This window comes from Camelus ferus, chromosome 14, assembly GCF_009834535.1.
Source record: "Camelus ferus isolate YT-003-E chromosome 14, BCGSAC_Cfer_1.0, whole genome shotgun sequence".
Taxonomy (NCBI): Eukaryota; Metazoa; Chordata; class Mammalia; order Artiodactyla; family Camelidae; genus Camelus; species Camelus ferus.
Window position 1 is genome coordinate 14,965,482 of NC_045709.1, and position 15,082 is coordinate 14,980,563.

General features: G+C 35.2%; 1 protein-coding gene across 11 annotated transcripts in view; it reads right to left on the reverse strand.

Annotated features, from left to right (window-relative positions):
• The window catches only part of NBEA (neurobeachin), a 536,625-nt gene that overhangs the window by 32,583 nt on the left and 488,960 nt on the right, over positions 1-15,082 (reverse strand). For all 11 annotated transcript variants that reach the window (XM_032496317.1, XM_032496318.1, XM_032496310.1 and 8 more), the window contains one exon: positions 9,337-9,504. In XM_032496317.1, coding sequence (XP_032352208.1) covers positions 9,337-9,504 — 168 coding nt within the window. The remainder of the gene's footprint in view (positions 1-9,336; positions 9,505-15,082) is intronic.

Here is a 15,082-nt window from a genome sequence, read left to right on the forward strand (position 1 = left end):
TCTGCTCATCCTAGAGTGGTGACTAACTCAGAGGGGCAGAGAAGTGAGCTGGGTCAGCATCCTGGTTCCCAGGAGCCTGGTCTCCATGGACTACATCACTGGTACTCCCTCCCCCTCTGGCTTCCCACTGGCTTCAGCTGCTGAGAAGTCAGGACAAAAGAAAGGTGAATTTTTATGGTGTGTCCCTCATTGCCAAGTCCCAGTTTGGCAGTGGCTGGGTTGCACTTCTCTACCTAAGGCCACAGGTCCTGCGGGGTGACCACCTTCCAGGGCTACTTCTCCTGCCAAGCTAAGCCAAAAGCTCCCTCCCCTTATGTCCTCAGGCCTAGGTGTGGCACCTAGCTGTTAATCCCTGGAGGCTTTGCCTTCCTCGTCATCCACTATATCCTGCCATATTTTTGTAAATAGGACTATAGTTAAACTTTTCATTATCCCTTTGAAGTTTTCTAAAATTGTAGTAAAATACACACAACATAAAATTTATCATCATAACCATTTTAAGTGTACGGTTCAGTAGAGCTAAATACATTCATACTGTTGTGCAACCAATCTCTGGAACTCTCTTTATCTTGAAAAACTGAAACTCTGTACTCATTAAATAACTGCCCATTTCACCTTCCCCTATCCCCTAGAAACCACCCTTCTACTTTCTGTCTCTATGATTTTAACTGTTCTAGGCACCTGGAACCATACAGTAATTTGTCTTGTTGTGACAGGTTTATTTCTCTTAGCATAATACTCATCCTCCAGGTTCATCCCTGTTACAGCATGTGTCAGAATTCCCTTCCTTTTTAAGGCTGAATAAAACTCCATTGTATACATATGTCACATTTTGGTTATCCACTCAACCGCTGATAAGGCCCTTGGGTTGCTTCTACCCTTTGGCTATTGTGAATAATGCTGCTACGAACATGGCTGTACAAATTATTCTTTGAACTCTTGCTTTCAATTCTTTCAGATATATACCCAGCAGTGGAATTGCTGGATCATACAGTAGGTCTATTTTTCATTTTTTGAGGAACTTCCATATTGTTTTCCAGAGAGGCTGCACCATTTGACATTCTCACAGTAGTGCCCAAGGGTTCCAGTTTCTCCACATCCTTGCCAACATTTGCTATTTTCTGTTTGTTTGTTTGACGGTAGCCAGCCTAATGGGTATGAGGTTGTATCTCACTGTGGTTTTGATTTAAATTTCCCTAATGGTTAGTGATGTTGAGAATCTTTCCCTGTGCTTGTTGGCCATTTGTATATCTTTTTCAGAGTCTTCATTATCCCTTTGAGAGAGTAATGTGCTGAGACCCTGACTGATACAAGTAGAAATGGTATTTGTATAATATATAACAAAAATGCTGGCTAGTTTTTAACTTCATTTCCAGGTAGGACTGTCCAACATATGATTATATCCAAGTCCAAGACATTTCACTGAGGATTTAGAATATTTTGCAGGAAAACATGGTTATAAGCTTCTTGGGGGAGGCCATGAAGTCTCTTTGCCATGTATACTTGTTGATCCTCAAGAAGAGAATTAAAACACTCTTTTCTAGATGATTTAGAGACTGACCTACCTGAAACAAGGGTTTTAGCAGATGATCTCTTAAGGATGCTTCCAGGTTTTTGGTTCTTTGCTCACTTTTGGCTTGATCGCTTACTAGTACATAAGCAGAATACTCAACCCAGGAATGCTTAATGATATGTGAGAGGAATCAGTATTATGTCCCTGCCAGATTCTCCCTGGCTGAATGGATTTAGATGAAGCAAACTCTATGCTGGCTGATGCAGGAAATGGAGGAGGGACTGAAGTTGAGGAGAAGGCAGTGATGGAGGAGGAGGAATGAGAGAGACAGAGGTACAGGTGGTGACCCTTCTTCACTATATGAAATTAAGTTCACTTGGAATGTCTGATCATGCAAAGAAGATAATAATGAAAATAATAAAAGCTGAAATAGATTTGTTTGGTATGTGGGAAGACATCAAGACAAAGGTTCACCAGGTGCTGGCATAAACATTACAAAATGAAATCATGCACTTTTATTAAAGTAAATTCAAATTAAAAATAGTATTGCATGTATTTGGCAGATCAAAATGCTCTTCTTTAATTTGGCATAAATGGGAAACAATAATTTAGATATACTATATTGAGATCAAATGGCTTTAAATAGGCTCATTATCAATATGTTTAAAACCTTTAAAAATGAGTCCTAAACATCTAACTGAAATGCTTAGGTACTTAGCTTGAGTAATATCTGCTTCAACAATCTGAAGCACGCAATGTGTTTTGAATCACTGTTAATTTATGCTAAGGTAACAACTGTGTAACATAGCTGAAATCTATGTTAATAGAAGATAAAGAAATTCCTTCCAGCAATTTCTACTACAAACAGCAGGCTGCAATTGTCATCCTTCTTCCGTGTGTAAAATATGACTTTAGATGCTTGCAAAAGCATTTGCTGTTAATTTCTGAAAATCGATAATTAGCACTTCTCAGCACCAAACAATAAAAATAACACAAAGAGGAGAAAAAGCACACCTCACATAAATGACACACATCCCACTTTGACTAGCTGCATTATTTATGCTTTTCTATGGACGATTGATGACCATGGACTAGCAAAGGACTGCAGTAATTAGGAGGAGAAAAGATAAACCTAAATTAAAGATTTATTCACTAATCAAAATTAAATGTGTGTCATTAATTTCCTTGATACAAATTCCTACGTAGAAACTCCTTTTGCTGAATCACCCCAATGCATGTCTTACTGCTGGACATTAACAAGTACATTTGAACCTATACTCATTAGTTTTAGGGGTCATAATACTCTTCTTGTTCCCAAAATGATTCTTTAAATTCAAAGAATACCTAATGTGTGTTTCCAGTCCTATAATTTAAAATATTGGCTTTTCCCTTCTGTTTTAATTTGGCTTTTGAATTTGTTAGCATTTTTAGCTCAGGAAAACTTCTATTAATTATAGGGGAAAAATTAAGGTGGTTTTAGGAAATCTTTATCAGCCTTTCTGTTGATCAATTGTTGGAATCATGTCTCAGAATAATTGCCTAGGAGAACATCCCTTCTTTGAAAACAATTCGGTATCATGGCACCAGTAGCTAGACTACACTGTACAACTGCCCACTCAAATGACCCAAAAATGGGTGATCATATCTTTGGTCAGTTCAAAGAAAGAAGTCAGAAACAGGGAAAGGAAAAGACCAGAGATGACAAATTCACAGAAAGAGTAAGCAATGATTGTAGAAGCCATCAATGTTCTCACTACAAATACCTTCATTTACATCATTGGGACTTTTGTGGGTCAATTTTGTTTCCTTATAAATTTTGTAAGTTCATCTTCTAGGAAAGCCAGCATTGCAGCTGTTTTTATTAAAGACACATCTGTCTTGTTGATTCTTGACAGCCCTATCATGTCGGTTCTCTGTAGTAGCAAGGAATGTTTCAGCAAGAAAATAAAAATTGAAGTGATCTATTCTGCTTCGTATGGGCATATTTTTACCATAGCAGAGCCAAAGGAATGCTTTGTTATCCCTGTCAGATCAAAGAATGAGACAAATGAAGAAGATATACTCCAAGACTAAGAAATATTAGTAACAGAAAATTAGACTAAAAATACCATATATTTATGACTATTGGCAACATTGAAATGTATTTAATGTTTTGATATTCAAGCATAAGTTGATAAATGTGTATATGCATATAAATAAATATTGCATGGCCCATATGTTTGAATAGCTTGCCAGCCAAACAGCCTTTTATGGTAGGCTTATGTGTATACCTCTTACAGTCAAAGAGAAGTCATCTAAATCATATTTCGGTTTGGCAGTGTCAACTATAGACAAGACAATACAGAGAAATAAATTATTAAAGCAGAAGTTCTTACAAGATACTTCATTTAATTATGCTTTTGGGTAATAACACGCAATGTTTGTGTAATGCTTTCAGTTTACAAAGCATTTTCACATAGCTTTTCTTGTATGGTCCTCAAATACAGCCTTATGAGTTAGGTATCATTTCTGTTATCATATTTTAGGTGGTTAAACAAAGGTACATAAAAGTAAAGCGACTCAGTGTCACTCAAATAATAATGATGGGGCTCTGATATAACCTATTATCTGATTTCCACCTTTCCATCATCTTTTATTGCCAAGTATCCTATAATCATACTCTGAGGCAGACAGGCTTGAGTTATTCTATCCATGATTGTAAGAGCGATAATTTTTAAAAACAATTTTAGAGTAAAATATTTTCACCCATTATAAGCGTACAGTAAACGATTTTTGTGGCATTTAATTTGTAATCTCTACTAACCAAATACTAACTATGGCATAAACCCCTAGTGCCTTTGGAACTCTCGAAGACTGATAAAACCTACATTTTCTGGGATGTGATTAAAACAAATGATAAAATAAATGGCTGATAAAGGTTTCTTAAAGCTATCTTAAAATTTTCTCTGTAATTACTGGAAGTTTTACTGAGTTGAAATTTTTAACAAACTTAAAGGCATAAACAAAATAGAAAGACAACCTTATGGCTTAAGTTAGTAAAATGGAAATGCACATTATATGTCCCTTACATTTTTAAGAGTCATTTTGGAAGTAAGAAGAATATCATCTCTAAAACCAATAAGCATTAGTAAGTATTCTGTTATTTATAAATTCCTAGAAAATAATGGGACTAAGAAACCTTGACTTGAGAGCCAGGAGACCTCATTCAACTCTTGCTCTGATGCTACGTATCTGTGTGTCCTTGGAAAATTATTTAAAAGGGTGTTAGGCTAGATTAGTGGTTTTCAATTGGGATTTGAATTGTATATAAAATGCCTGTAGAGAATATTTTTTCCAAAATAAACCTGACTGAACCCTCTCCCTGGATATTCTGAGATGCCCATGGGATACAGGAGGGGGCGGGGATGGAGAGTTGGATGGGGCTAGATGGATGTGGCCTGGGGATGTGAAAATAGAAGAGAGGGTAATGGTGAGGATAAAGACCCAAGAAGAGTTACAATTTTTGAAATTGGGTGACAAGTGCATAGGAGTTCATTCTGCCATTCTCTCTACTTTTGTAGGGGGTGGGAAAAAAAGCATTCTAAATCATTCTAACACGTTTAGTAGAGGGCTCCTTAAACTGTAGTGTCTCAAACAACTCACCTGAGGATCTCCTTAAATGCATGTTCAGATTTACTAGGTCGGGGAGGCCTGAGAGTGGAGTCTGAAGTTCTAACAAGTTCCCAAGTGATGCTGATATTGTTGGTCTATGGACCACATTTGAGTCGCAAAGAGTTAGAAAACCATGGGGCCAGATACTTACAGGCCAGAATAGCCTACTTCCTAAGCAGGTTATAGGATGGAGTTCCTTCACCATCATTTGGAAGGGAAAAACATAAAGTAAATCAAGTACTTTTTATTAATATGTAAAAATGGATAAGGAAGATACTCATTATCATGCTTAAAAAAACACTGCTCAAATAGTCAGATGAGCTTGTCTACGAGAAAAGTGCCTAGAAGATTATGATATAAGCCAAGACTTAAGACAATCTAAATAATATCTAATATCCAACAGATCTAGTGTTTACATATTATGAAGAGCTTTGTACCACAACTGTTCTGTCATGTTTCTGCCCAGAGGCTGTCATGAAGAAGTTGATTATCAATTACTGCTTTACAAGTATAAAATAAGTTAAGCTATCATATTTCCTCAGCCAGAGATCCTAAACTGTCAAAGAATGTCAATTTTAAATCTGACAAAAAGAAGAAAATTATCTGTTATTCTGACCTCTAATTTCTTGACATTTTAATGCCATAATTGCTGTGGTTAGTGCTGCTTCATGATTTCACCTGTCAAGGGAGAATGAATCAATAACCTTAAGCTATTTCTCAAGTTTTAGCACTACCTTCAAAGCTCAAAGTTCTAGGCAGATTGTGGGATATATATATACACATTTACAAAAGTGACATACGTAGATTTTCAAATAATATTTCTCCTTTAAATCAGTGTTTAATTTAAGCATTAAAAATTCATCTTCCTAAGGCTAGCTGGAGTTTAGTGTAAGACAACTGTAGCCTTCCTTTGGTTTTATCTTTGTGAGATATAGTGATCTTCACATTTTAAAAATACTAAGATTAACATTATCAAATAAAAGGAATGCACTGAGCTCAACAAAAGACTTAACACTGTGAACCCTGCTTTTTTCAAGAGCCTCTGTCTGATCATTTAGGTAGATATTGACTCTCTCAAGTCATAGTACCACAGGGCAGAGCTCTGGGAAAATGCTGATTTTTTTAAAACATTTTTTTTGTTGAGTTATAGTCATTTTACAATGTTGTGTCAAATTCCAGCGTAGAGCACAATTTTTCAGTTATACATGAACATACATATATTCACATTTTTTTCGCTGTGAGCCACCACAAGATCTTGTATATATTCCCCTGTGCTATACAGTATAATCTTGTTTATCTATTCTACATGCCTGTCAGTATCTATAAACTTTGTACTCCCAGTCTGTCCCGTCCCACCCCCCGCCCCCTTGGCAACCACAAGTCTGTATTCTATGTCTATGAGTCTGTTTCTGTTTTGTATTTATGCTCTTTGTTTTTTTTTTTTGAGATTCCACATATGAGCTATCTCATATGGAATGGATGTTTTGATAGAAAGAGCTGTGCCTTACAGACAGCCTTCTTACGGGGGGATGCATATGTAAAGGGGCATAAATGACAGCCAAATAACAAATATACTATATACTTCATTTCACTTATCCACAGAGTTCTTTTTTGTGACAGAAGATGCTAAATGCTTTTATGCTGGCAAACGTATGTTCTGTATTATCCCTCCTTTATAGAGAAAGCAGTAGAGGTAGAGGAACATTAAATGAGTTGGCCAGATTAGAAAGCTCACAGGATTCAGGTGGGTTCTCATCTTTTGCAGGTTCTTAAATGTTAATGCAGAACTTTTTTTGTGGAAATACATTAGTCATGGGGTGGAGGAGGTAAGGGTGGGGTATGGAGAGAGGGAGAGTTAACTTATATTCCTTGCAAGATCATTTAATCTATTAAGTCTACGACATACTAAGTGGTTCCCTCCTGGTCTTAAGGAAATAAAGTATCTTCATAAACAATTTTGAGTTGACAGAGGTCTACTGGGTCAGGACGAATGTCTCTGCTTGTGTGTGCGTGAGCCTATGCTGTCTGGCGGGAGAAGGTAACAGTGTTCCAGGTGGGAGCTCTCTCACCTCGTATTCTGAGAACTGGCAGAAGAGTGTTTGAGTGAGAGAGGCAGGTGAGAGGTTTAGGAGGGAAGATATACATGTCACAGAATGACTCTGGAAGTTTCTCTAGTGGAAACTCAGCATTCAGCAATCTGCGCCCTCAGAATGGGAATGCTGGAAGGAGATTCCTGAAGTAGGGCACTCAGTCTGCATCACAGTGCAGTAATCGGAGCAGCAATGTATTACTGTTCAGATTGTCTATATAATAACAACATTGTGGCTGAACCGCTCTTACCCAACAAAACATTTTTAAATTACACATTTTCATGTAATGTTTCATTACGAAGTCCTACAGTTTGACGATTAAGGCCTATACATAGTTTTTGTCACTGTCCAAAGCAATAGTATAATATGTTGTAGGATCAGGTATTTTTATAGGATTCAAGTACACTATATGCATGTAAAGAAAGTCTCAATTCTAATCCTACTTTCTCTCTATTCTCCCATTTGTATCTTTATTTACTCTCATTTAAATGTGAAAAATCTGCTATTTTTCTGTTAATTTTAATGCTGCCTTGTACTTTCATTATATGCAATATATTTAAAATATTTTCATTTTGCCCAAGAGGATTAACTTGCCACTTTCTTCATAAGGACAGCACTTTACAAGGGACAAAAAAGTATAATAAAATATTCAGAAGCAAAAATGTTTATAATATTTAAAAGTCAAAAAACAATTTGGAGTTGGTCTTAGAATAAAAGGGTAAGCTCTTCCAGGAGTTTTTTTTTTTTTTTTTTCCCCCTGATACTAAAGGTATTAGTTCTGAGAAAAAAAATGTAGATTGTAAGACATTTATAGATGTGGCATGTATTAAGCAAAAGTAGATTATTAAGAGAACAATTAAGCTCAGAATTAGAATCCCAGTTGTATACAAATCAATCAGATTATTCTGTAGAGAAAATCCTTTATTTCACCAACCAATCTTACAATATCTGGCTTCTCTCTCATTCATTCATTCTCTGTCCCTGTCTCTTTCTCCCAGCTTCAGGCAATAATCCCATTTACTGGTGCATACAACATGGTATAACCCTGCACCTAATAACATGCTGGCAATGTGTTCTTGCAGTATTTAGCCCTAAGGGTCCAATGATCAATGATCATGAGGCCCTTCCCTTCCCTTTCCTCTTCTCTGCTTGAGGCCATACAAATGGAGTCATTTTGTTTTTATAGACGTCTATAAGAAATAACTTTATGGATGCAAATTTTTCTAGTAGAGCTTTATTTCCCAAATCTATGAGTTTTCCACCTCTAAAATTAAAAATAAAAAAATAAAAAAAACATTCCACTGACTAGAAATGTAGAAATGATGACTTGTTTTGCATAGAGCAGATGGCATATGTCTGGTAGAATGGAAGACTAGGGTACAGCTTCCTTGAAGCAAGACTCATCTAGCAGCTGTTGCATCTTCACTCTTTTCACCTATCCGAAATAATTTTGCGCAATGTGGAAGTGATTTAAATAATATATTTTGTGAATACTTTCACAAAAAATACTTATAACACTTACTATAGTATATAATTTCCAACTGTTAGCTATAAAATTTCAGGGTGAGAATATACAGGAATTAAATACTATAACCTCATCTATTTTACTGATACATTTTGAGAACATACTGGAATAAAATATTATAACCTCATCTATTTTATTGATGCACTTTTTGAGTATTCTGTCTAGAAGGTTGTAATTTTGCTTTTATTAAAAACCCAGATACTGGCAGATTATTTAAATGTGAACTATTCATATCTAAATACTCAAGTAGGTTTCATTAATTAATAACATACATAAGGCATTAAGCATCTTAATGAAGATGCTGAAGTAAAACAAATAAAACAGGGATGCTGAAGTGCATTATGTATGTCCGCAATTCAAAAAGGAACGACATGGTGTTCTCATTATTTGTTTATGACATATAACACTAAGTTATCCACATTTGTCAAGAATGTGAATTCCATGTTTTATATAAAAATTTACCTTGAAAGGAAACTCACACAGAAAGAGATGGAAAGCCACATTTATGTTTACGAGATGACAGAAATTTTTAGAGTAACATGCAACTTATTACCTACCTCCCTCAGCACAGGGTCAATGATACTGTCCAGGTTCACAGAGCCTTCGTAGGTCAAGTAGTGAAAAACATTCAGAGCACGGACTGCTTCTGGCCCACGCTGCTTATAGCCAAATATAAGGTCAATCCACTGATGAAGTTGGCAAGAAACAAATTCACTTTCCAGGGCCTGAAATGAGGCAAGATAGAAATAAGAGACCATATAAACTTAGTAAATCTCTCTTTTTCTTACTTTGATATATTCTATATAAATTAGTAGAATGTTCTTTGCATCCCTGTATTTTATCTGTATGTATGAGACCTTCTACTCTTAGAAATGAGAAAACACAATTTCCAATAAAACATAGACCAAAAAGAAAATTTTCTTTCTACAATACTTAATGTTCTCTTGGCTTCACTGTGTATGTGATGTGAATTTTAATACTAAATATATTTCTCAAAAAGACACATTCATGTTTAAGAGAAAAATAATCTGAAATGCCTGCTTTTTAAAATACCATTTACAATAATTTAATTTCTAATTTTCAAACATCAGTTTGAAACTAGACACTTTTATTAGAAGCTTTGATATACACTTATTTTTCTGCCTAAAGTCTTCAAACTTACTTCTAACACTACTAAAGGGAACGCCTTCCTTCTGCTATGAATTAACTCTGCTATTATACAGGTTAGGAACCATTGGGTAATTTTAGATGTTTGCTAGCCAGTGGGAAATGAATGTAAATTACTAAGAGTCAGTGGCCATATGAAGCTTCCATAAAGAGTCAGGAAAAAAGAGGCGTTCTCATTTCTTAAGAAGCCATCATAAGCTTCCTAGAGGTGTTCTGACAGGTAGGCACGGAGTTCTGCTCACAAGTGTGGTATAAGCAGTGACCATCACGGTGTGGCTTACTATGCCTTGCGCTGCATTCATTTATCATCAATTTCTTATTCATTTTGAGGGCACACTGATTTCAGCAACATGAACAAAAAGCTGCAGAGCTAGCTTCTTAAATTTCAACTATGCAAAGCTGTATGAAACAATTTTCGAAATTACAGCTGTAACTAAATATGTGAATGAAGTCATTCTCTAGCTGCATGTCCCTGATTTGTCAGGTGTTGAAACCAGCTTGGAATTCACTTAATTAATACATGATTTCTTAAATTAGCCCTCTGATAGTTATATTTCATTTTTTTAATTTACAAAATATCTGAAGGGTACTTTTCAACTTTTCCCATAATCACATTTGACTAGTAATTTATTCCCCTCAACCTCTTTTTTGATTTACTTTTCAAAAATTTTTTGGTATTTTATTTACATCAGTTATTTGTGGGTGTTTCTCATTCAAAAATATAAACTATTAGATTTAATGAAAGGATAGTTTTCATACTAAAACTAAACAGAATTTCTATACTCTACATCTCATTGGTCTTGACATAATAGCCCAGACCAGAACACAAAAAAAGGGACTAAAATACAAAAGAGATGTTGGTTCAAATTCTGTATTGCTTATGTCCATCATACTGGTTTGGTCAATTTGTATAAATGGAAAGTCAGTCACTATTCAGCACTGTTTTCAGTGCTTGGTGCACTAAATGAAAGGATGAAAAAATGAATAAGTGGCACTTCATTATAGAGTAGGTATTGCCCAAGTCTGTTCACTGGAATTCAAAATAGTAGTGAAATCAGATACATCACTTAAAGGGAGGCTTTACCAACATAACACATAATCAGCTAAGAGCAACCATTTCAAACCAATCTTATAGATACGACTAGACATATTTGGAAAGAAAGGGTCAATGAAATTTACTATTAAATCTGTTAGAATAAAACAAATTACTGAACTAAATGCCTAATGCAATTATGAGAGTCGGAAGGAATGATTACTTTTCACTAATTTGAGTTTTAAAACATTTCTTTATTCTTTTATCTCCATCCACTACTTTGATTTTCCTCTGCCAAGGGCAATGCCTAAAATGTGTTTAATGTTTCTCCTTTTGTTTGCATGTGTCTTTATAAACCATTACTCATGTAATGTATTTCTGCGTATATGCATCTTTGATTTATGAAAATGGAATACGGTTACAGATTTCATTTGTTTCTCACTTTTTTTCACTTAGCCTTGCTTTTTAGGATCTACCTATGTTGCTATAGGTAGTCCATTGCTTCCAGTGGCTGCTCAGAACTCCCCCAGTAAGGAGCACTACTCTGTCTCGAACTCGCCGTGACACAATTGCGTGATTATGAATGTCCATTACTCTTTGCCCATTTTTTAATGAAGTTCCTTATCTTTAGTTGTCAGTCTGTAGAAGCTCTTCATATACTTTAGATAGCAGTTTGTTGGTTTTAAATATTGCAAATGCATTCTCCCAAATGTCACGTGTCTATTAGCTTTATCCATGCTGTTCTTGGTTGAACAGGAATTCTTAATTTTGAGGTAATCAAATTTTTTTCTTTATGTTTATGCTCTCAGGATTTTGTTTTGAAATAGCAAAGCTAACTTTCTATAATCTGATGCATCAGCTTTATATTTATGGCTTTACTTTTCATATATTGCCCTTTAATCTATCCAGAGTCTACTTTCACTTACGTGTGGTATAGGTGGAGATCCGGCATAATTTTTGTTATGTATAAGGCAGTTTTTCCAAAACCATCTATTAAAAAAATACACTTTACCTCAGTGACGTGTGCTGTCATGTGTAGTGTGTGAATATATATTTGAAATAAAGATATAAAACTGCTATTGTTACAGAAAATATAAGAATCTACCTACAAAAAGCAATACAATCCTTCCTTCCTTCCTTCTTTCCTTCCTTCCTTTCTCTCCTTTTTATCTTAATATCTGGTAGATTCGTAACCGAGCAGGACCCTGCGGGTCTTCCCAGGACAGACCCCTCCCGCCATGTCCTCTGCCTGCCTCTTGTTTGTAGAAAAGCTGTAGTCTTTCTTCCAGGCCTCCCCTGAGTCACAAAAGCCTGACTCAAGAATTAATAATTGAAAGGATGTGAACATGTAGTGACAAAAGCAGCATTTGGGCCAGGAGAACTGGTAACAATTTAAACAGTAAATTATGGCAGTCACAGAAATCTTTAGTTCCTCCCTGAAGTATCTAAATAACGGTTTCTGATGTGCATTCCCTGAGTTGTTTCACAGATCCTAAAACTCCCACCACATAGAAGAAGTTAACTATTTGATTGTGAGCATGTGGCCCCCAGACCTACTGGAGCCGGATGGTTGCTAATGTTAACAACCCCTGCGACACTGCCCTGTTACCTCACCATTAACCAAGCAGAGAATTGTGCATGAGCTGATCACACACCTTTTGACTCCCCTCCCTCACTGTGCCTTAAAAAGTGCTTCCCTGAAACCCATCAGGGAGTTTGGATTTTTTGAGCATTAACTGACCCAGACTCCTCTTCCAGTGTCTTACAATAAACACTGCACTTTCCTTCACCACAAACTGGTGTCAGTAGGTTGGCTTTACTGCCAGCGGGTAAGTGGATCAAAATTTGATAACAGATTTATTTTTCTTTTCAGAGTCAATTCGACTATTTGTGGACCTTTATTCTTCCCTGTAACTTTTACAGTAAGTGTATAGATACATAAAAATAATTTTGATTGAGATTCCAATACATTTATTGATTAATTTAGGAAAATGGAAAAAATGGATACTAGGTTTTCTTATCTAAGGTCTCAGAATGTCTCTTTATTTATATAGATCATTTTCTCTGCACTTTATTTGAGTTAAAATTAATATAGTCTCCATAAAGGACACTGGCATTCTTGGTTAAGTTAATTCTCAGACAATTCATAAGTTCTGATGTAATTATAATATTTGAAAATTACATTTTATATTTGGTTACTGATGATGTAGAAAATGCTATGCTATTGATGTCTGAAAGTTGATTGTGATCTTGGTGACTCTTACTAGTTAACTTCTTTATGTTTTTCTTATAAAATTGTTTTTAACCTTGAAAACTACATGAAACAACAGTGGTGATATGGAACATCCTTGTCTTTCTCCTGATCTTAAAAGGGTCGGTCTTGATGCAATACACAAAAATACACCATTCTACACCCATATCCACCCCCCCCACCATTTTATATATAACACTGTTGGGTTGTTAGATAACATTTTATTTAGATTTTTTTTGTATTGATATCCATCCATGAAACGGCCCTATTTCTTTTTTCCTTTTCTTTCCTCTGGAAACATTTTTTGATTCTTTGGAATCAAGATCATACTAGCTCCCTAAAGTAAGCTGGATGGCTTGCTAGATTTTCTAGAACAATCTGCATAAGAGATGAATTCCTTATTGCTTGAATTTGGTAGAGCTCATTTGTAAAACAATACAGTTTTAGATATTTTTGGGGTTGGAAAATTTACTACTTAAATTTCTTTAAGGCTTTTCTCTATTTCTTCTGGTGCAATTTTGACATTTTATATTTTTCTCCATTTAATTTCAGTTTTAAAACCTATTAGTTTATAGCTGTTTATAATAATCTTTAATTAAATTAAAAATTTCTATGTCTATAGTTACTCTATTCTATTCTGTGTTAGGAAGAAGAGTGAATCAATAAACAATCAAAAAAATAATTTTGCCTCAGTTTTTTTTTTTTTTGGAAGGGGTTATAAAATTAAATGACAAAGAAACAATAAGGTAGTAAATTAAACAGATAGTCTTATAGCTTGTCTTACTAGTTACCTCAGAAAGAAAAGAAAATCCAGTTAAAACATTTAAAAGCTAAATCTGGTTCTAAATCAAATGCATGTCTAAGAATTGAATTTTGGATGTCACATAATTAAAGCATGAAGACCTATCTAAAGCTGAAGCCTGACACTGAACTGAACTGTACTCTTAACAGTATTAATCTGTTACTAAATACATGCTATCTGCTTATTTGTTCTTTCTAAAACTATGTTTTCATGCACAAACCCATTTTGCACTTTGAAACAAGATTTTACTGCAAATACTTACAACTGAACTTTGAAACAAGATTTTACTGCAAATACTTACAATTGAAAAATATACAGAAATACTTGATTACTAAGCTATTAAGGTTATAATGGTCTTAATAGCTTGCTTTACCCTCTACTTGAATATCCAAAAGCAGAAGCAATTGCTTTAAGCCCGGATAAACCAATTCCCAATCCATAATTCTACCCTGGGGATCTGGGAGGAAGGAAATAAAGAGTGAGATTTAAACCAGAGAGGATATCTCTTAGATGAATAATAGTTACCTAATTCTAATTTCCATATTGTCCCATGGGCATTAGATCGAAGAGAATTCTTTCTCTAGCAGGTTTAGGATAAAGCAGCTCAGAAACTTATGAAAAAGGAAACCAGGTTAGTGAAATTAACTGTGATGAGAGAGAATGTTTATTTTTCTCCTGAATTCTTTTATTTAAGAACAGTGAATTTCTCTCTCTTCTTCTAGACTAGACCAAGAACTTTTCCAAGCCCTTTCTCTTATTGCCTCAAAAATCTCCTTCTGATACTGAAAAAATTCTCCAAATAGAGTTGCATATGTTCCAGGGGACAATTAGAAAGTCATGTTGCTGCTTGTCTGTCGTGTCTATGCTGGTTTCTTTCCATGATTAAGTTGAAGTTACAGATATTACCCAATGAAAGATTTAATTATTTTAAACAAAGGTAACAGTTGTTTTAAATGTTTATTTGGGGGGGCTTAAAATATTCTATTACTTGATTGCTTCTGGTGGATTATTTTCCATTCCCACCAGCACCGTCGCAGTCTCAGCTCCCAC